This window comes from Podarcis cretensis (assembly GCF_951804945.1).
Source record: "Podarcis cretensis genome assembly, chromosome: 14".
NCBI classification, from domain to species: domain Eukaryota; kingdom Metazoa; phylum Chordata; class Lepidosauria; order Squamata; family Lacertidae; genus Podarcis; species Podarcis cretensis.
The window spans coordinates 40,786,808-40,809,356 of NC_137183.1; the positions used below are offsets into that span (position 1 = coordinate 40,786,808).

Below are 22,549 nucleotides of genomic sequence, written 5' to 3' on the forward strand. Positions count from 1 at the left end.
CTTCTCTCCCTGGTGGGGAATGCACTGGCCCCGATACTTGGGACTCTTCCCCCCCACTCTGCTCTGGTGGGGAAGTTGGTCCTGATTTCCAACTACTGCTCTGGGAGTCCCTGCTGCCCCCTTGCTCCTGGGGCGTTCCCCTTGGGAACCCCCTACCCCTGGCCACTGGCGCCCCCTTCTGTGAATCTTCCGATTCGCTGGAGAGGCTCATGGAATCCCTCGGTCCACTGTCCTCTTCTCCTACGCTCCCCTCGGATTCTTCCCCTTCGCTCTCCATCTCCTCTCTTCCCTGTGCCTCTGCTCCTGAGCCCCTGACAATAATAATAATAATTTATTATTTGTACCCCACCCATCTGGCTGGGTCTCCCCAGCCACTCTGGGCGGCTTCCATAAAAACCAAAAATACACTAAAATATCACAGATTAAAAACTTCCCTGAACAGGGCTGCCTTAAGATGTCTTCTGAATGTCAGGTAGTTATTTATTGCTTTGACATCTGATGGGAGGGCGTTCCACATGTCAGGCGCCACGACCGAGAAGGCCCTCTGCCTGGTTCCCTGTAGCTTTGCTTCTCGCAATGAGGGAACCGCCAGAAGGCCCTCGGCACTGGACCTCAGCGTCCGGGCAGAACGATGGAGGTGGAGACGCTCCTTCAGGTATACTGGGCCGAGGCCGTTTAGGGCTTTAAAGGTCAACACCAGCACTTTGAATTGTGCTCGGAAACATACTGGGAGCCAATGTAGGTCTTTCAAGACCGGTGTTATGTGGTCTCGGCGGCCGCCCCCAGTCACCAGTCTAGCTGCCGCATTCTGGATTAGTTGTAGTTTCCGAGTCACCTTCAAAGGTAGCCCCACGTAGAGCGCATTGCAGTAGTCCAAGCGGGAGATAACTAGAGCATGCACCACTCTGGCGAGACAGTCAGCAGGCAGGTAGGGTCTCAGCCTGCGTACCAGGTGGAGTTGGTAGACAGCTGCCCTGGATACAGAATTGACCTGCACCTCCATGGACAGCTGTGAGTCCAAAATGACTCCCAGGCTGCGCACCTGGTCCTTCCGGGGCACAGTTACCCTATTCAGGACCAGGGAGTCCTCCACACCAGCCCGCCCCCTGTCCCCCAAAAACAGTACTTCTGTCTTGTCAGGATTCAACCTCAATCCATTAGCCGCCATCCATCCTCCAACCGCCTCCAGGCACTCACACAGGACCTTCACCGCCTTCACTGGTTCTGATTTGAAAGAGAGGTAGAGCTGGGTATCATCTGCATATTGATGAACACCCAGTCCAAACCCCCCGATGATCTCTCCCAGCGGCTTCATATAGATGTTAAAAAGCATGGGGGAGAGGACGGAACCCTGAGGCACCCCACAAGTGAGGGCCCAGGGGTCTGAACACTCATCCCCCACCACCACTTTCTGAACACGGCCCAGGAGGAAGGAGCGAAACCACTGTATAACAGTGCCCCCAGCTCCCAGCCCCCCTAGACGGTCCAGAAGGATGTTATGGTCGATTGTATCAAAGGCCGCTGAGAGATCCAGCAGAACTAGGAAACAACTAGGAAGTAGACTTCAGCATGCTAGTTATATGAGGCTGATTTATCCCAAAATCTTTGCTCTCATTTCTGTGGTGTTGCAAACATCTCCCCCGCCTCCCGCCGGAAGCAAATAGCACAGAGATAGGTGCTAAACTTGCACACGATTCCTGGAAGTGGCCTTTAGGTCATGTGAAAGCTCATATATGATGTGTAAATTAGCAGATAGAGAGATGGACTAAATTGCCGTGTAAATGCTTGCCCACTTTGTATGTATCCGTTTAACAGAGAAACAAAGTCTCCTGAGAGATCCAGAAGTCATCTGTTTTGCTGAACAGTGTGAACTGAGCTCAAGGATATGTTTTGGGAGACTATTTGTTCGGTTGTGTCATCTTGGAGCCTGGAAAAAACCAGCTGCTCAGGAAAAACAGCAGCTCAGGCTTCTCCTTGCTAAGCAAGCTTGGGTTCCTGAAGTGTGGTAGTAACCAGGGCTACAAACCTTAGAGAGGGGAGAGAGAAGTGTTGACGTAGACGAAGAAGGAAAGAGAAAACCATAATTCTCTTCATTCTGTGCCCCCTGATATAATACAGTTGGGACTAAGGGAAGGGGAATTAATTGTGCAAGTACGGTCTGTTTCTTTGTAAACCATTCCCACATTTAAAATTATTTGTTTGATCCTGTTTTATTAACATATAAGAACACACACACTCACATAAGCACACGGACATTAGATAGATAGGGCTAAACCAAAAAGGTAACACCTGTATTTAATTGCCTATGCCAGGTATAGGGAACCCTTTTCAACTCCAGGGCTGCATTCCCTTCTTAGCAATCATCCAGGGGCCACATGCCAGTGGTAGGAGGGGCCAGAGGTGTGCAGGATCAGCCCATATATTCATCTAGGCTGGCATCCTCTTCCCACAGTGGCCAACCCAAGAGGCCTGCCACTCTCAATTTGGAGCAACTGAAGCATCCAACAGGAGTGGGGCATAAGGCCTGCTACAGTAAGCTACAGGGGGGTTAGCCAGGTTCCCCCCCCCCCAGATGGGTACCATTAAGGCTTCCAGCCTGTGTGTGTGGGTATGCAAATGCGTGTGGAGGGTACCCTGTCTCTACTACCCAGGAAAGCAGGAAATATGCAGTTAGCTTCTGAGGCTGCAATCGCTGCTCCATGTTCCACCCCAGTTTCTTTCTAGCTCTTTTTCACAGCTCCTTTTCACCACATTTTGCTGCAGGCAGATGAAAGGGGGTAGTTCATGCAGCAGCATGGTTAAAAACTTTGGAATTTGATCCCACAAGAGGCAGTGATGGGCTGCCAACTCTGATGGCTTCGAAAGTGGATTAGCCAAAGTCAAAGAGGAAACGGCTGTCGGCGGCTGCTCAGTGGCATGGCTATGTCCTACTCTCCACTGGAGTGATGCTTCTGAACACTGCTGCAAACTGTGGGATGTGAAACACAGAGCAGTCAAGTACAACATCCCTAGAGTGGACATAAAAAGGGGGTGTCTGAACCAGCCAGTTGGAACTTCCTGTTTCCTCCTAGGCTGGGACAGACTTCCTCTACATGTGACCAGAGGTGGGCGTGGCCTCACCTGTACAGGTAACAAAAGCGTAGGACTGGCCGCCATCTCTCTCTCTCTCTCTCTCTGACTACATTCGTCAAAGAAGCAACATCTGCTTAGCCTAAGATTCTTTCTTGGCTTCCAGCCAAGAGAGGACAAAGGGGCTGTCTCCTTATGGGATAGTTTCCAGGTATATTACTTTTGTAACTTAAGTCTGCCTTCTGGGATCCATCTGTGAACAGAATGAGTGAGTGAGTAAACTCTTTTAATACATTTATAGAAGGCTGTGTTGTGTCTATTTCTTTTATGAGAGACTAAAGGGGAAATTACCAGGTAACTTATTTTAGAGGCTTTAGCGAGCCTGAGCAAACGCATCCGCTGTGCAAGTTGAAAAGGGGGATGTTACTCTACTAAATTGTAGAACTTGTTAACACAAGTTGCAAAGGATATAATGAAACAGTATATATCCTCTCCTGCATCCCTGAACATTCCCACACAAACTGCAGAAGAGAAAAATCCTCTTGCACTCAGGTGCTGCTCATAAGTTTTCCACCGGCATCTGGTTGGCCATTGTGAAAGCAAGATGCAGAATTAGATGGGCCACTGGACTGATCTAGCAGGGAACTTCTTATATTATTATACTGCCTCCAGCAGTGGAGGTGTACAATACAGAAATTGTGTACAACACTGCACTTGCTCATGTGGAAGCTATGCACAACACCCCTTTGGATTGTGCCCAGTTCTTCCGTCCAAAATAGTGACCTTTTTTCTTCTTCATTCAAAGCATCGTTGCGCCTCATTGCAAAATATTTACACCTCTCCCTGCCACAAACACACTCTATTGAGTCCGAGAGTAATTTATAGCTCTCCTGGTGGCTGTTTTCTAACCGAGTCGCAAAAGGTACACAACGTATTTACTTCCTTAAATGCAGCTTACAAAGTGTTCCCATCCTGTTCCTGGGGGTTTGTGTGTAGATTTATTGCCTGAATTTTGAACAGGAGATGAAGCCGGCAACGGCCAGGAGATTAAGTTGGTAATAAACAACTCCTTTCAAATGCCAAGTTTATTTGAAACTTCTTTTAACCAGTGCTTTTCTTCTAGAAAAAAAAGGTGCCAGTACTGCATGCCCTTAAGCACCCCTGGGGAAAAAAACCCACTGTGTATCCATCCCTATAGCACAAAATCGGGCAGAATCCGAAGAAAATTCAAACAAGTGTATTCTTGCAATCTGCTCCTTCTTCTTGCTGTTTTTTTTTTACCTTCACTGTCTTTTGAGCAGAAAAAGAGAAGACAAAATTGCAGAAGCAAAGGGAAGATGAATTGATTCAGAAGATCCACAAACTGGTGCAGAAAAGAGACTTCCTTGTTGATGACGCCGAAGTAGAGAGATTAAGGTAATTGCATGGGAGAATGGCTTGTTTCCAAGACTGGGAGGAGACTCAGTTTTGTTTTGTTTTTTGCCTGTGGTGCCCTTTTACAAACTAACCAATACTCTGCCTTTTGACATGCAAGCTTCTATGGCAGCTGACAACCTGAACTTTAAACAGCCAGTCGGTTCCCAACACGAAAACTACAGAAAAAGCAACGGTTAAAAAGCAACAAGCACAAGCTGTAGCTCAGCAGAGGAGCATATCTTCCACCACATGCAGAAGGATCCCCCACAGCATCTCCAGATAAACATATTTCCCAGGCCAGCTGAAATCCTGGAGCGTGTAGACAATAGACTTTGTTCATTGAACCCCTATGCTTGAGCAGAGCACTTGCGCATATACTCTTTGTAAAGTTGTGGGTGAACATATCAGACGACACAGCGATTCTTCAAACAGCTCTTGTTTATTCATAGGCCAGAACAGAACTGAGCTGAAGGGCTCAGTCAGCCTGCTTATATAGAGCTCCAGTACAACGTTACTGTAGCAACTTTCTAAAACTATCCAATCACTGAACGTCACTTTCGATCCTTCATTTGCATAACTATCTACAGTATTCCCCTGCTGGCCCAGGGTGAGAACTTCAGTACATAACACCCTTGCATTTGCAAGAAAGACTGTGGGATAAAGAAGGGCCATAGACTGAGTGGAAGGCATCTACTTTGCATGCAGAAGGTCTCAGGCTCAGTCTTTGGCCTCTCTGACCCATAAGTTAGGACTCTGTTTCTGCCTATATTAATTCCTTGAACTCTTGTTATTATTTGCTTTTATACTAGTGCTTTACTGGTTTCTCACTCCACACTTTTCCTTCCTATTTTTATTTAGGGAAGGGCCCTAGCTTAGTGGGAGAGCATTTACATGCAGCTGTTATAAGAAAAATACTGCTCCCTTTCCCATATGGGGTATCTAAGAGCCCATAGAGAGTCCTTAAGTAGGTTCTCTATTGGTAGGAGAAAATAACAGAGGCCAACCAGAGAATATTGAGAAGCAAAGCAGCTAGTAAGCCTGGTCTTTATTAAACTGTTGCAACAGGGTCCCCTGCTCACCCCATGCAGGGAGGGAGGAGAGGAGAGGAACCCAGAACAATGGTGTGCAAGCTCTTATACAGACATTTGAAAATTGCCTCCCCTGTAGCTCAAGACCACCCCCAAAACATCATACATACATCAATGAAGGGGCAGTCTACAGCAGAAAACCTGTCTGCCAGGATACCTGATAAGTCACTGATTGCTTTTACCTGGGCATCCTGGCCATTCTTTTGTGATGGTTAATACTCAGTTCCTGAATCCAGGTCACAGGCTCACCCTATTCATACATAGATACACTTAAGACAGGATTTGTGAGCAAAGAGACAATGGGGAGGTTTTTCCCATTTCCTTCCTCCTTGCAGAGAAACAATTGAGGTCAACTTGGGAGAGTAAAAATGGTTTCTGGATTGCTTCCCTGTACTATTTCAGACACGTAGTTTGTACCTCCCTGTACTATTTCAGACACATAGTTTGTACCGTATACTTATGTATGTGTTTGCCTTTTAAATTTATGAACCTATGATTTATATTTATGAGACCTTAGAATTCCTATAACACAGTACACGCCTCGGGTTCAATCCCCAGCATCTCCAAGTTGGCCTGGGAGTGTCTCTTGCGTGAAAACCCCCCAGAGAAGTGCTGCCAGCCAGTGTGAACAATGTTGAACTAGACAGACAAATCATAGAAGCATAGAATCATAACACCATAGAGTTAGAAGCAGTGGCAGACTTTTAAAATTTCAGCAGAGCCTTGTGTGATGCCAAAATCCAGCACCCCCCATTCATAACTGTCAACTTTTCCTTTTCTTTTTTCTTTTCACTTTTCTTTTTTCTTTTCTTTCTTTGTAATTCTTAAAATTCGAATAAATATTATTGAAGAAAAAAAAATAACTGTCAACTTTTCCCCTTTCCCCTTATTCCGAATAGGATTTCTCGCAAGAAAAGGGAAAAGTTGACAGCTATGCCCCCATTGTTTGTCTTTTCTTGCAACATCCCCTGTGGAGCCCTCTCGGCTTGGTGCCCAGTGCGGCCAAACTGGCCACGCTTCCCTAAATCGGCCTCTGTTGGGACTTCAGGGGTCTTCTACTCCCAATCTGCTGCAATCCAGGAATCTCAGCTAAACCATCCATGACAAAAATGGGCCTTCCAGCCACTGCTTTGAAACCTGCTATGAAGGAGAGTCCACCACCTTCCAAGGACTTAGTACAAGTCAGCTTCCCCTTATTTGTCGTGTAACTTCTGCTGATCATCACTTTTCATTGCATCTCTCAGTTACATTAAAATAAAAATAAAAGCTGCTGGTTCCCACCCACCCCAAGTCCACTGGCTAATTTTGTTATTTTTTGCTTCGAAACAGAGAGAAGGAGGAAGACAAGGAGATGGCGGAGTTCCTCCGGATCAAGTTGAAACCCTTAGACAAAGCCGTGCGATCTCCAACTAGTGAGTTTTCAAAACTCTTCCAAAGACTTTAACGAAGCTCTCTCTAACAACGAGCTGCAGAGTCTTCATGGTTTGCATAAAGCTAATGTAAGGAATGAATAGCAGCTCTATGCAAACCATGAAGACTCCACGGCATCCATTCTATCTCCAGCATGCACACTTTTTCTGTTCCTTCCAAGAAGGCAGCTGGCGTGCCATGAGATCACATCCACACCATATATTCCTCCTGGGCCATGTTCAGAAAGTGGTGGTGGGGGATGAGTGTTCAGACCACTGGGCTCTCACTTGCAGGGTGCCTCAGGGTTCTGTCCTCTCCCCCATGCTTTTCAACATTTACATGCAGCTGCTGTGAGAAATAATCAGGGGGTTTGGGCTGGGTGTTCATCAGTATGCGGATGATACCCAGCTCTACCTCTCTTTTAAATCGGAACCAGTGAAGGCGGTGAAGGTCCTGTGTGAGTGTCTGGAGGCGGTTGGAGGATGGATGGCGGCTAACAGATTGAGGTTGAACCCCGACAAGACAGAAGTACTGTTTTTGGGGGACAGGAGGCGGGCAGGTGTGGAGGATTCCCTGGTCCTGAATGGGGTAACTGTGTCCCTGAAGGACCAGGTGCGCAGCCTGGGAGTCATTTTGGACTCACAGCTGTCCATGGAGGCACAGGTCAAATCTGTGTCCAGGGCAGCTGTTTATCAGCTCCATCTGGTACGTAGGCTGAGACCCTATCTGCCTGCCGACTGTCTCGCCAGAGTGGTGCATGCTCTGCTTATCTCCCGCTTGGACTACTGCAATGCGCTCTACGTGGGGCTACCTTTGAAGGTGACCCGGAAACTACAACTAATCCAGAATGCGGCAGCTAGACTGGTGACTGGGAACGGCCGCCGAGACCATATAACACCGGTCTTGAAAGACCTACATTGCTCCCCAGTACGTTTCCGAGCACAATTCAAAGTGTTGGTGCTGACCTTTAAAGCCCTAAACAGCCTTGGTCCAGTATATCTGAAGGAGCGTCTCCACCCCCATCGTTTTACACCCTGGGAGCTGTAGTTTGTGCTGAGAGTCATAGCTCAGTCCCCAGGATTATTTGGGGAAGACTATATACTTTATATATATAATTTTTATTGAATTTTCTAATTTACATTTCAAAATATTCATTTAAACAACCTTAAGTCAGTGACGTGTAAAAGGGTAAGAGAGTATATAATGAATGGGGAGGGGGGGAATGTCTAAAAGTACCTTTCCAAAACAACCAGAGTCCTTTTTGTTGGGAATAATTCAGAGGGAAATTCCCAGGAGTCAAAAAAGTCTATTTATGTATGCTACTTTGGCCCGTGTCTTGTTAGCCCCAAACGGGAAAACGAGCAAGGTCCCAACCAAAGAATGGCAACTTAAGCTGATGGAATATGCGCAACTTGCAGATTTAACATACAGAATAAGAGAACAAGAAGAATATACGTTTAAAGAAGACCAGAAAATGTTTGAATATATGGGTGAAAATGATGTTCATTTAAAAATGCTGGTAGCATTAAGATAAATTCAACAGTGTAAATAAGTTTTGATGGCTGTAACAATGGTTTACTAAATAGTTTAGTTAATGTAAAATATGCAGGGATGTTTGGTATGCAAAGTGAACCACGGAAAGAGAAGGGAAGTCACTGGTTTAAGGGAAGACTATACAGTATACTAGGGATGCGGGTGGCGCTGTGGGTAAAACCTCAGCGCCTAGGACTTGCCGATCGCATGGTCGGCGGTTCGAATCCCCGCGGCGGGGTGCGCTCCCGTCGTTCGGTCCCAGCGCCTGCCAACCTAGCAGTTTGAAAGCACCTCCGGGTGCAAGTAGATAAATGGGGACCGCTTACCAGCGGGAAGGTAAACGGCGTTCCATGTGCTGCGCTGGCTCGCCAGATGCAGCTTGTCACGCTGGCCACGTGACCTGGAAGTGTCTGCGGACAGCACTGGTTCCCGGCCTATGGAGTGAGATGAGCGCACAACCCTAGAATCTGGCAAGACTGGCCCATACGGGCAGGGGTACCTTTACCTTTATACAGTATACTAGGGACGCGGGTGGCGCTGTGGGTTAAACCACAGAGCCTAGGGCTTGCTGATCAGAAGGTCAGAGGTTTGAATCCCCGCGATGGGGTGAGCTCCCGTTGCTCAGTCCCAGCTCCTGCCAACCTAGCAGTTCGAAAGCACGTCAAAGTGCAAGTAGATAAATAGGTACCGCTGCAGTGGGAAGGTAAACGGCGTTTCCGTGCGCTGCTCTGGTTCGCCATAAGCGGCTTAGTCATGCTGGCCACATGACCCGGAAGCTGTACGCCGGCTCCCTCGGCCAGTAAAGCGCTGCAACCCCAGTCGGCCACAACTGGACCTAATGGTCAGGGGTCCCTTTACCTTTATACAGTATACTTTAACTGTGCAACAATTTACCCAAAACTTTCCATCATGCACAGTGGGGTTTTTTTTTTAAAACAACACTGCTCCAGCAGATACGTTATTTTAAAGCCCCAGCCTAGGCTATTAAAGACGTTCTCCATTTTGCCGAACACAGGTACACCAGCAGAGAAGAAGGCGGAGCCCCCTCCTCTTCCTCCAAACAAGCCCACCATTGCGAAAGCAGGAATCGCTATCATTAAGGATTGTTGCGGCACCACCCAGTGCGCCATCATGTAGCTCCCTCCTCACGGGGCACCGCCTCCCCCCCTGCCCCCTACGCACTCAACCCAACAGACGGGAAAACTGTGGATGGAAGAGGACTTTAAGCACCCAGATATCTTGATAGTAGAGTTTCCTGTACTGTTTTTTTACAGTAACTGTCGTGTACTGAATGTACCTGTCGGTGACTCCTTCACTGTTGCACGGATCACTCAGTGAGCATGCCTAGGTTTAAGACAAGGAGTATATATCTATATATATCTAAGTATAACTGTATCTCCAGGAGAGGGAAAGACTTGTATAGGAAAAAGAGAGACAGAGAGATACTATGGAGAGGGCTCACAGGTAACAGGCAGGTACCACTTTTTATCCTTATATATAGATCTGTGTGTATATAAGATGATATGTATATGGGGAGGAAGACACCCCCCAACGCCCTCTGCCAGCTGTGAAATAGAAAATCATACCAAGTAATATGTAGAATAGCAATTTTAATAGTCTGTGCGTAGAATAGGATGCGCTCCACACTTCTTTCCGTTGACAAGACAGCATTTGCTCCCGGGGGCAGAATAAAAACATGGCATGGCAGCTCCTTTTAGCATCTACATAATGAATAAATATTGTAAATAGGACAAGGCAGTTGGTAGTCTATCTACAGCTGCCGACCAGTCATCTGTCAGCCTCTTGTGGTTTTATGCAGCACGCGCTCTTACATCAGTTCACTCAGTAAAAGCCCACAGAGGATTTGGGACTCTCAGCAGCTCACCGCATGTACAAATGCAAATGGTGACAAATGGCAGGGATGCATGGCATGAAACTGGCATTGCACAAGTGGCCATTCAAAGCAAAATTCAGAGTGTCTGAAATCGCTTGTGCTTAATCTTGTGTTTTATCCAAGAGAGTTCTACTCCCAGTCAGTAAGTCTAAGTCAGTAGCGCTCAGTAAGTTCAATGGGCTTGCTCCACATAGGACTAACTCTGCAGTTATGAAGACCATCCAAGTGATCATGAGTTTCAGCTGGCCTCTTACTTTTTAAGAATGTGGGGTTTCTGCTGTGCAGAGGTGGCTTTAATCCAGCCTAGTTCTTATTTAAAAACAAAAAACAAAAAACTGACAAGGTTGCATGCTTGCTTGGAAATTTTATTGACAACTGTTTGGTCCCAACACACAAAACAGCACTCGAGCCACAAAACTGTCCAAATGGGAGTAGACAACAGAGGAGAAAGGCGAGCTTTGTCTCCTTGAGAGTGCATAAGTTGAGGGCTTCAGTGATATTTTTTAAAACAACCAAGAAATCAAAATTAGTGAAGTGTAAATAAAATAATTTCATTCCCTTAATTTTTTCCCCAAATCAGTCCAGTCACATTATTTCTTCAAGCCTTCGTAGAAAAACAAACCCCCCCCCCCACACAAATTAGCTGGTTTCACACAATGAAAAACAAACTCCCCAAAAGGTAGTCTATAACTTTCATATAGCGATTTAGGTCAGAATTACACATGACTCCAGAAAGATTTCTCATTCTCTACAGGTGGCACAACCCACACCTGTATTCCAGGTACATTAACGGTACTGTTATTTCTCCTTGAGTTTTCATCAAAACTTGGTCTATTATAGATGACTTGCAACTGTGGCTCAAAATGATGACTGTTTTTGCATTTGCATGACAGGCCCCAATTGGTCAGGTCTTTGTTTTATGCAAGCAACACATAAGGTAAATGGAAGATGTCCTCACAATTAAAGTCATGAAATGGTTCCATTCTTCTTTTTTTTAAAAAAATAATAATAATCACTCCTATAAACCCCATCTCTGTAGAGGAAACATAAGGATGTACACACACAAATACACTGTGCCTTGCCATGATCTCAGAAAATCTTCCAGTCCTTCTCTGCATTTGTAATGGCTATATCATTATTTAGTACTGTACTGTTTAATACTTGGCTTTGTTTAAAAAACACTTTTTAAAAACAAAATCCATTTCTTCTCATTTTAAAAATAGGTTGTCTATAGCCATCAAGTGGCATTTTTCAGTTGCTGGCTGTGAAATCTAAGGCTGCTTTTTCAGTCTCACACACATTTCAAAAATATTATTTGTACGCACATATCCATTCAGCCAGTGGAAACCTTTGCTATAGGTTCCTTCTTTCTGACGAGCAATTAAGAATCCTTGCCTGGCAAATACAACCCATTGTAAGTGCCAAGTTTACCCAACGGGGGGTATAAAAGCTTTGGTCAGAAGACATTTTAGCTCTCTATAAAAAAGAAAGTAGAAGGACTCCACTGACTTGCCTCCTTCGACAAAGGCCTGCCTTTCTAAACACCAACAGAAATGCCACTATAGGAACTGGAAGGGAAAAAAACCACACACAAGAGCAGGTTTGAGCACTCAAAGTAAACATCAGAATAAAGACCAGACACAGTTAAAAACATGCTGACTCACATTAAGCTTCCCATTTACTGGATCTTTAAAATGAGGAAAAGCACCACAACTTTGGCATTTCCATGTGCTGCTCATACTTTTGTGCAAACGGAAGTAGAATCATTACTTTCCATCTTTAAAAAAGCTCATTTAAACCCCCTTGCTGTGATTTATAACGTATGTACACTTAAATGAATATTTGAAATCTCAAATACTCCCAGTAATCTCATCGGCGGATGCTGCAAGAAGCACCTCAAAGCTGACTTCAAAATGCAAAACACAAAGACTTGCTTTTCCTAAGCCAGAACAGCATCAACTTGGAGCATTCAATAAAAGGGAAGCTTAAAAACATCCTCACCTTCCCACGAGATTCCTCAGTGGAACTGATTACAGAAAGCATTTAAAAGGGGGGTTGTAATCAATCAATGTAATCCTCTACAGCAGGAATGGGTAGTTTGGGCCCTCCAGATGTTATCGTACTACCACACCCATCATCCTTGACCACAGGTCATGCTGGCTGGGGCTGTAGTCTACAACATCTGGAAGGCCACAGGTTCCCTAGCCATGCTCTACAGTCATCTTTTGACAAGAGACAATTACAAGTCATCAGAAAAAATCCTAGGCTTTGCTCTCACCAATTTAACCCTGAAGATGCCCACGGCAGGTGTTATTCCAATCTAATGACTTATTAAAAATAAAGTTCTCAATAGGCTGCTTTGCCAAGACAGATGATGCATTTGATTCTTACCTGTCTGGAAAACGCACATTAAAAATTGCCTGTAGATTCATATGCTATATGAAGGCTTTACATCAGTGATGAGGTTTCAGAAACTCAAATTCCATCCCACTCCAAGTTTAGCATTTGCTAGTTTTTTCCTGACATTCGACAGAATGTAAAAAGGAACAGTAAAACATTTAATGCTTGAAGTTTCAAATAAAAATACCTGCCCAGCTGAACTCAGTGTAAACTGAACAAAAATCTCACAGAAGGTAGTCAACAGTGACAAAGATAAACACAAGTGACCGCCCGCCCGCCCCCCGTCCCATCTGTGATTTAAAATGTAAAGGGTAGCCAATAGCTTCATTTTCTGTGCAGTCTGACAATGCGTTGCCTCTCACAACACAACAAGGTTTAAAGCTTGGTTACAGGTGCAAGTGAAAAATTTGCTGCCAACTTCACTCTGTTTTTATGCTGCCTTTTGACTGGGCTGTCCATGGCTTCTTTGCTCGGCTGCGGTTCAACTGAAGGGCAGGGAGGTGCTGGTGTATTTTCTGCTGCTTTAGAAACTGCATGTAAGTGGCTCGCCTCTTCTTTAGCTCTCAAAGGACTAACAGCATTCTCCTCCTCTTTCGTTAAAACAATCATCTCTAAAAAGGAAAGCGATACTATGAAGTTTTCAGAGCAAAATTATTTTCAGATGCATCTGATCTGTGCACAAAGGCAGCAAGTTGTCTCCTTCAATGAAAGGATGCATTGCCTGAGCAAGGCATTATTTACGTTATGCTGAATACATGAATGTTGACTGCCACTGGCTAGAAATGCAAGCAAACAGGATGTGGTCCTTGTTACATATTGGATCCTGGTGTTCTGAAGTCCAGTACTGAAAGCTATGAGATCTGGGGGGAAACTAAGGCTGGAGAAAAAAGTTGTTCCAATAGGGATGTGCGTTATCTTAGCAGCATGTGCAAGCTGGAGTTGGATGTGGTTATATGGAACACTTCCATCCCTCAAGAAACTTGCTTAGGCCTTTGGCACTAAGGGTGGGAAGCAGACTAGTGTACTGAGCTACTCTGAACAAGGTAACTTTTGAAAAGTGGAGACAATCGATGTGAAGTGGCATTCACTACTACTGCAAGGGGATTGCTAAAGGGCTGTGAATTCTACCAATTAACTTCTCACAACACAGAAGTATTTCATTGCTGGTATTTTGGCATTATATACAATGAGAAGTTTATGAATTCAAAAAGAGCATTTTGCTGCATTTATAGACTAGGCTTCCAAATGCAGTACAATTGCACTGGAAGGGAAGTCCAGTGATTTTGGATGTCCTGAAACAAAGGCAGAATGGCTCCTATTGGAAACAGCTACTGGTCAGAATTTCCAAGGACAGACCTCCTTTAAGAGGACATTCATTTTTACCTGAAAGGGTTGGTGGATGTTCTTCGAACTGAATGAGATCTGCCGGTACAAGGATGACTGGGTCTGGTCTCAGTTGCGGGGAAGGCAGACAGGAAGGGACAGGCTCACACAACAGATCCACAGGCGACATATTTGTGAGGCAAAGCAGCTCTTGCTCAGTCGAATTAGAGACTGCAGGAAAAACCAGAGGAGAAATTGTAACTCACTACAAGGAGTCAGGAGAAGGTCAGCAATAAAAAAACTACTCATGTTAGTGAAGTTAACAACTCTATTCCAAGAAACTAAAACCATGCAGGCATAGTGATCCCAACAACTCTTCCCAGTAGGTCTTGGCCCAGTGAGGCAGCTGCAAAGACTGAAGGTCCCTGCCTTCCCACAGTTGCCCAAGTCCCCTGCTCTACAGGGCTTTCTTCCAAGCAATCAGTTTCTGTCTGAGTGCAACCAATCTCTTTTCTGCTCATTTCTCTGCAATTTTTGGGGGGCAACATTTCCCCTCTCCTTCCCCACCCTCCCAAACCGTGGCGGTGCCTCCTCCCTCCCCGCCCTGCGGAGGAAGGGAGCTGGTTGATGCCAGACAATTGATGCCAGACAATTTGATTGATGGCAGCCAATCTGAAGCCTCAGTGTGGCCGACTCACCACCTGCCCGCCGGCCTCTTCATCGATGGCCGCGCTGTGGAGCCTGGTGCGCCTGCTGGCCCCGCGCAATGGAAAGCTGGCCAGGAAAGGAGAGGTGCCACCACTGCTGCCGGCTCACAACTGCAGGCAGAGTGGTGGAGGAGGTAGGAAAGCAGGGGGAGGGGGAGAGAGAGAAGCCCCCCTCCGCCGTGTGTGTGTGTGCGTGCATGTGTGTGCACGCAGTCCGGCCCGCCACAAGGTCTGAGGGGCGGTGAACTGGCCCCCTCCTAAAAAAGTTTGCTGACCCCTGATGTACAGCAATTACCAGAATCTGATGCTTCTAGTTTTAATTCCAAGGATTCACTTGCTTCTGCTGTCTCTGTAGCTTGTCCATCACCATCAGCAAGAGGAAGGCCAGGCAAGCTAAAACGAGCTATGAGAAGGGAAAATGGTGAGCAATGCTTCCCTTGGGCAAATATGCTCACCAGTAATTCAAGTATTTGTTTTTTTTTAAGATATCTCTAACCAGGGATTACTTACTTTTCATGTCATTCTTAAGGACAATAATTCTCTTATGACCATGACCTTTTATCCAGACCACCTAATTAGAAGGCAATAATGACAATGTTTGAAGTAAGATGACTGAACTCAGCAAAACTCTCTATTTTGACTGTTTTTCTTCTCTCTCTTTTCTGGTATTCCTTCATGAAGCTAACTACATTTAATATTAGGCCGGATTCCAACAGTTGTTAAATATTCTCTCCGCTACCTCACCCGCCCGCCTTAGCAAAATGTCAACTAAGAAAGGATTACGAGTCCTTTGATCGTATCATTTATTTGATTTCTTCCCTACCCTCCACTATAAGGTCCCAATGGAGGGGGGGGAGGAAGTTTAACAGCAATTTAAAACAAACTAGGAGTTACAGCAATAGGGTGCGTTCTGAAAATTATTTTATCCCAAGTTTCAAAGGCCAGGGTAGGGTTAGGGTGCCCCACTCCCACCTGTCTATCGTCTGACACCAGGTGACTGGTACCTGTTGAAGTTGGCCCAATGAAGGTGAGGGAGGAGAGAGTTCAAAGGGCTTGCGCAAACCAGTGTCCTGTGCTTCCCAAACCATGAGCTCAGCGCTTTCCAGTTGCTAGGAAAGCACTGCATAGAGGGCAGCATCTGCAAAGTCCCTTTTGGCCAAGTCCTTCCCTTATGTGCCCAGAATGGCTCGCACGTCAAATGGGGCGAGGCTTGGTGGCCCAAATCTGGCCCACAGGACAGAGGTCCTTCACCTTTGTTCTAAGCCAGTGGTTTTCAACCTGTGTGCCGTGGCACCCTGGGGTACCTTGAATGATAGGGGTGCCATGGTCAACACTGGCCTCTGTTCCCTCTTTCCTTCACTCCCTCCTCTGATGCCCTCTTGCATTTTCTGCCTTCCAAAGGCCTGCACAAATGTTTGTTGCAGCAGCCCTGGCTACAAGCTCCCCAGGTGAATGGTGCCTTTGGCCATGGGGTGCTTCCCAGGCCTCTGTGGGGCAGTGTGAGGAGGCACCTCTCTTTGGGGCATGGGCGGCAGAAGTGGTTGCCCGGAGGACTCCCAAGGAGAGGGGCGAGGAGGCTGAGGGAACACTCCACAAGGGTGTTCGAAAAAGGTGAGAGGCTGCCAGCTCTGCAGGCAAGGGGTGACATAACTGGGCTCCTGAGCCCCACAGGGGTGCCGCAGAAAGACTGTAGTTGATCAAGGGAGCAGTGGACTCAAAAAGGTTGAAAGCCTCTGTTCTAAGCACATTCAAAAGAATGCACTTAAAACTTTTCTCCATGGTTCTCCACAGCAGGAACACTCCCAACTGGAGGTTTTGAAGCATTCTCATCTGAATGCTTAAAATATCTTTTTAAGACCTCTGTACTGAAGGCAGGAAGGTCTAATGTGGAAGCATTGAGTGCAAGAGGTTGGGGTGGGGCCTGCTTAGCGCTTGTCTAAATGGCGAACATTTAGAAATGTAAAATATTTGAACATTTTGAAGCTGTGGAAAATCCCATTTCCCAGTTTCTCCTCCCTTTTGAATTGAGGAGGGCTCACAGCACAAAGCCAGGCAATCCTAGTCTTCAAATCACCTGTCTTGACTTCGCAAGAGCACATCTATATTAAAAAGCACCGATTAAACTGCACATGGGGACCTACGGATTCAATTAAGTACTACTACTAAAAAGAAAAACACAACTGCTACAAACCAGTGGAATTGCTCCCAGGAGTTCTTCGAGATTATTGTAGCCATATGCTTTGGGTTGCAACACTTCACCTGTGTATTTGCTATAAGCTGTTGAGAACTCATGAAAGAAGATCTGCTGGTAATGGTAGGTATGAAGTAAAGACCTCACTTTCTTGGCAAAAACATACAGGCTTGTGAGCTTGACATATTCTGCCTCACCATCAACAAAAACCTGTGGGAGGGAAAACCACGCATATGAAGTCTTCTGACCTTTGGGCATTGCAGAGTATTTAATAAAAGAACATCCCTGAACACATTTTTTACCCCGCTCTTCATTTTAATTGCAATTCGGTTTGGAGTTGCACTTAAAAACAAATCCAAGCGACCTGGACTCTACGATTATCATCTGAGGTCATTATTTGTGTGCCTCTTCGAGTCCAGAGGGTGGCAACATGAGAACGGGCATTTTCAACAGGGGGCATTTGTGGAATGCTTTCCCCGGGAAGGTTTGGTGACGCCTTCATTATACATCATTAAGTGCCAGGCAAAAACGTTCCTTTGGCTGATTCTACATCCTTTTAAATCTTGGGGGGGAGGGGGGGGCTGGTGGTAAATTTTTTTTGTTTTGGGCTATTTATTTTGTGCTTTTAGCCTGTAGTTTTATCATGAGAAGCGCCTTCCTTCTCATGAAGGAAGGGGATATATAAATTTAATAATTAATTATAATAATACTGCAAGGCACTCTATGTGGGGCTTGGAAACAGCTCAGAATCTTCAACTGTTACAGAATGTTTGTGGAGAAGGCCAAACAAATGGAATGTATTACCCCATTTCTGGGCCCAACTTCAAGTGCTGGTTTTGACCTCTGAAGACCTAAACAACTTGGTTTTTTGAAGGACTGCCCACGCCTCTGTGAACCAGCCTGGGTGTTAAGATCAATGTCCAAGGTCCTGCTATAGATGAGAGGTGCTGAAGGTACCAGGTTTGGGGCTTTTACAATGGTGGCTCCACATTATTGCAAACCCCTCCCTCCCCACCAATAAAAATAGATTCACATGGTCCCATCATTGTCACTTTAAAAAGAACAACAAACTGTGTGTGTGTTTATCTATCTAAATTTTATGAATTTCTGTTCCTGATTAATTTCTACGGTTCATTTTAAATGAATATAATGCTTTAGTTTTATGGTGTTTTCTATTTTTTAAATCCTTTTTCTTTAAACACTGCCTTATATTATAGGCATGACATGGTATGACAAGGTTAAAATACATAAGGCTTTCAAGAATCATGTTGTCAGAAAAGCAGTGTTCAATGTCTGGGCAAAATATAAAGATTTACTGGAAAATAAGACCCCAAGGTGGTTATCACCAATGGAGGCTAAGGCCCCGAAAAGACTCAATATGGAGGCCAAATGGCCGAAATATTGGGAAATAATAGAAAAAGATGGAGACAATTGGAGGTTGCAGAGTATGGAGAAAATAAAGGATAAAGTGCGAGATTGGCTACATTATGCTCAGATTAAAGAAGTCTTTATGTTGGACAAAAAAATAGGATTCCAGGTGGAAAAATCAAAGTTAGAAACAGAACTGTTAGAACCCAGCTCTAAGATAATTTCAAGAATGTATAACTTGCTGTTAAAATGGAATACACAGGATGAAACGGTCAAATCAGCTATGATAAAATGGGCACAGGACATAGGGTATAACATTATGTTTGCTGACTGGGAAAAGTTATGGACCACAGGTTTGAGATTTACGGCATGTAATGCCTTGAAAGAAAATATTATGAAAATGACATATAGGTGGTACATGACTCCAGTCAAGCTTGCAAAGATATACCACTTGTCTGACAATAAATGTTGGAAGTGTAAAGAAGCTGAAGGAACATTCTTTCACCTCTGGTGGACTTGCCCTAGGGTGAAGGTTTTCTGGGAAATGATATATAATGAGCTGAAAAAGGTATTTAAGTATACCTTCCCTAAGAAACCAGAGGCCTTTCTCTTAGGCATTGTCGGCCAGAGTGTGCAAAAGAAGGATCAAACTTTTTTTATGTATGCTACAACAGCAGCAAGGATACTCATCGCCAAATGCTGGAAAACTCAAGATTTGCCCACACTGGAAGAATGGCAGATGCAACTGATGGACTATATGGAACTAGCAGAAATGACTGGCAGAATCCGAGACCTGGGAGAAGAACTGGTGGAGGAGGACTGGAAGAAATTTAAGGACTATTTACAAAAACATTGTAAACTGTATGAATGTTAAGAAAGATGTAAGATTAGTAATAGCATGGCTTCAACAAATTAGTTATAAAGAATATAAATTTAAATGTAATTGGAAGAAAAGACAAATTTTGGATAAATGGTATCTTATAATCAAGTCCCTAAAAGAGTGATTTTAAATTTCAAAATTTGAGATTTAATATTGGAAAATTATATTATATGTATATGAATGGAATCAAGTCAATAATTTGCTACGAAAATCTATGAGTTTAGAATGCAGGAACAAGAGTTGTGAGGAAGTCCAAGGATGAGAAGGAAATGTGGATATTGGAAAATATTATGTTATTTTGTATGTTTTTTATTGTTTAAACAAAACTTAATAAATATTATTAAAAAAAAAAAAAGAGAAACTGCCTAGAAAAACAAAATGTAACAGACCATGGCCAGGAGAGGCTGTACACAAACCCAGTTGCTGTCATTTCCTCTCAAGGTGCAGTAAATGATCAGCAGCTTTGAGTCCAGGTCACCCTGCCCCTTGTACTGGAGGGAACAATCTTAAGTTTCTTCCAGTTGTTGGAGGCCACATACTGAAGGGCAATCTAACAAGGCACTCTATTCAGGGTACGGCGTAATGGATTGTGGATAGGAAACCGAGGGAACAAGTCTCTGCACTTAGAACTAAGCAGCAGCTGCAGCTGCAAAGAGATTCCTAATCCACTGGGACCCTTCCTTCTCTTCCTTTGATGTGTTTTCTATGTCCACAAACTGAATCCTTGTCTGCACATACAATAGCTGTCTGTTTTTCTCAGCTGACTCGTCTGCTATCCAATTTTATTTCTCCTTGTTTTCAATGCTGCCTGTTAACTTGAGCTCTCACACCTGCTCCCAAAAGGCTAATCTAAGCCCAGTGGGCAGAGGTTCAATCCCTGACATCTCCAGATGTAAGCAGGGAATGGGAATGGTCCACCGCCTGAAACTTTGAAGACCTGTTGCCAGCCAAGACTAAACTGAACTAAATGGGTGAAAGGCCATAACTCAGCTGTAGGGCACTGCCTTCTATGCAGAAGGTGCCAGGTTCAATCCCTGGAATCTCCAGGTTGGGTAGAGAGATGGAACTACCTGGAACTCGGGAGAGCTGCTGCCAGTCTGTGTAGGTAACTCTGGGCTAGATGGACCAATAGCTTGACTCATAAGGCAGCTTCCTGCGGTGAATAGCCTGGTCTGGTTTAAAGCAGCTTCTTGCATTCCGAAATTCATTTAATAGGCCGCTAATGTATGTCTGCACCACCACAAAACCTCAAAGTACCTTCAACAACTCCTCCACATTTGCTGTTACTCCTTCTCCACTAACATTACTCTCCTCCATTTATCTCTTTGTCTGTGACCTTGGGTTTCCTGGCCTCAAGTCAGCAATTGCTCAGTTGCCTTGCTTTCCGTTATAGTAGCTTATTTTAGGCCCTGAATCGCTAATTAATAACCAAAGTGAGGTCACATCCACACTATACATTTAAAGCTCTATGTCAATTTAAGTTATGGCTTACCACAAAGAACCCTGGGAACTGTAGTTTGTTAAGGGTGCTGAGAGTTATTAAGAGACTCCCCCTACTCCCTCCACAGAGCTACAATTCCGAGGTCCCTAGGAAGAGAGCCTGTCTGTTAAACTACTCAGAGTTGCAGCTCTGTGAGAGGAAACTACAGTCCCCAGGATTCCTTGGAGGAAGCCATGGCTGTTATAGTAGTATCATAGTGCTTTAAGCTTACAGTGCAGATGTGACCCAAGACCAGTGGCGTAGCATGGGGACGAAGCTGTGGCCCCAGGCACAAATTTCTGGGGGAGTGCAACCAGGCACCCCCCCCACAGGTGCTGGCTTCTGTGGGGGGATCCCTGCCCCACCCTGGCAAAGGCAGCAGGGTAGCCCAGGCCCATGGTGAGCGGTTGCGGATGGAGGGAGGTGGTCAAGGGGCAACACCAGCACAGCCCAACGCTCCTCTCCATGGATGTCCGGAGGATTTGCCTTCCAAGGGCCATGTCAGCTGGTAGGGCTCCCCACACAGCATGGCCCGGCTTCACTTCGGTGGCAGGAGTGCTCCTGCGGCATTTGTGGTTTGCCCACCCCGGGTGCTGGCAACCCATGCTATGCTTCTGCATTCATAAAGAAAGGAAAACAGAGCCCAGCATAGCAAACAAGTGCTACGCTGGGCATTAGGAGCCAAGCCATCGACTCCCTTACCTCTGTGAGATAAGGCACGCTCATCAAGAGTTCAGTAAATGTCATGAAGCCATATTCACATGGATTCAGGAGAGCGCCCTGGGTGGTTTCATAATGCCTTTTAAGCTCTTCCACAGAAACAAAGTTGGTTTCATCCAAGGTCATCAGAAGCACCAGAAGCTGGGTAGCCAAGGTCCGGAGAGACTTTTTATTTATAAGCTGGAGCTGCTTACCAGATTCTACATCAACGACCTGGAGGAGTTTGAATAAAAATGGTGGTGGGTGGTGAAATCCAGTTACACCAATGCGCAAGGCAAAAGCTGCTAACACACTGCAGCTTTAAGAAGGGATCTTGCTGTTTAGCAGTCAGCTTTAAGCAGCATTCTGCACACTGTTTTATTTACATCACCTATATATAATCCAATTAACAATGTCCCCTGGGTGGCTAACAATAAAAAAAGAACCCATAAAAGGCAGACAAGAGCATTAAATTGAAACAGCAAAACCACAGTAGGAAAAAAGAAAAACTAAATGAAAAACAACCAGAGTGAATCACACATTAACAAAGCAGAACTAAAAGATGTGAAGATCTTAGAATGATCTTAAAATGAGAAATCTTCACCTGGCACAGAAAGGACCATAACTTTGTTCCCAGCAAGTCAGGGTGGGAGGAAATATTCCATAATCAGGGCACCACTGCCGCAAAGGCCCTTTCTCTGGACACTTCCAGCTGCTTCCAACATAACCCCCAGCCCTCCTTGGAAGAACGTGTAGCTACAAATCATATCGAAGTAGCTTTGTCTGTAAAATCTGCTGCAACCAATGGCTGTTTTAATGGATTAACCAAAACCCAAGAATCTCAGAGAAACCCAAGAATCTCATAACTTTTGACAAAGCATCAGCTTCCTGTCACTTAATCTTCCATTCTGCTGTGTGCCCCTGAGGCTGTGATCATTTCTGCTAGGGACAGGGGGAATTTATTAGTAACTTATTCTAATTGAGATTCTTGGGTTTCTCTAGTGATCCAATTACACTGAAAACGAACACGAGTTCTTTAAAAAACACACCATCCATATTGTTTATGCTGCACTTTACGCAGAGAGAAGTAC

The 22,549-nt window shown here is 45.1% G+C and overlaps 2 protein-coding genes across 5 annotated transcripts in view; one reads left to right on the forward strand and one right to left on the reverse strand.

The window, feature by feature from the left end:
• Positions 1–11,403, forward strand: part of LOC307202457 (bMERB domain-containing protein 1) — a 45,686-nt gene extending 34,283 nt beyond the window's left edge. The window contains exons 4-6 of the mRNA XM_079952454.1: positions 4,371–4,485; positions 6,903–6,985; positions 9,532–11,403. Coding sequence (XP_079808580.1) covers positions 4,371–4,485; positions 6,903–6,985; positions 9,532–9,653 — 320 coding nt within the window. The 3' untranslated portion in view covers positions 9,654–11,403. The remainder of the gene's footprint in view (positions 1–4,370; positions 4,486–6,902; positions 6,986–9,531) is intronic.
• The window catches only part of MARF1 (meiosis regulator and mRNA stability factor 1), a 41,542-nt gene continuing 29,747 nt past the window's right edge, over positions 10,755–22,549 (reverse strand). For all 4 annotated transcript variants that reach the window (XM_079952295.1, XM_079952293.1, XM_079952294.1 and 1 more), the window contains exons 22-27: positions 21,462–21,692; positions 17,032–17,241; positions 15,351–15,411; positions 15,136–15,243; positions 14,194–14,364; positions 10,755–13,421 (exon numbers count right to left, since the gene is read on the reverse strand). In XM_079952295.1, the coding sequence (XP_079808421.1) occupies positions 13,186–13,421; positions 14,194–14,364; positions 15,136–15,243; positions 15,351–15,411; positions 17,032–17,241; positions 21,462–21,692 (1,017 nt within the window). In that variant the 3' untranslated portion in view covers positions 10,755–13,185. The remainder of the gene's footprint in view (positions 13,422–14,193; positions 14,365–15,135; positions 15,244–15,350; positions 15,412–17,031; positions 17,242–21,461; positions 21,693–22,549) is intronic.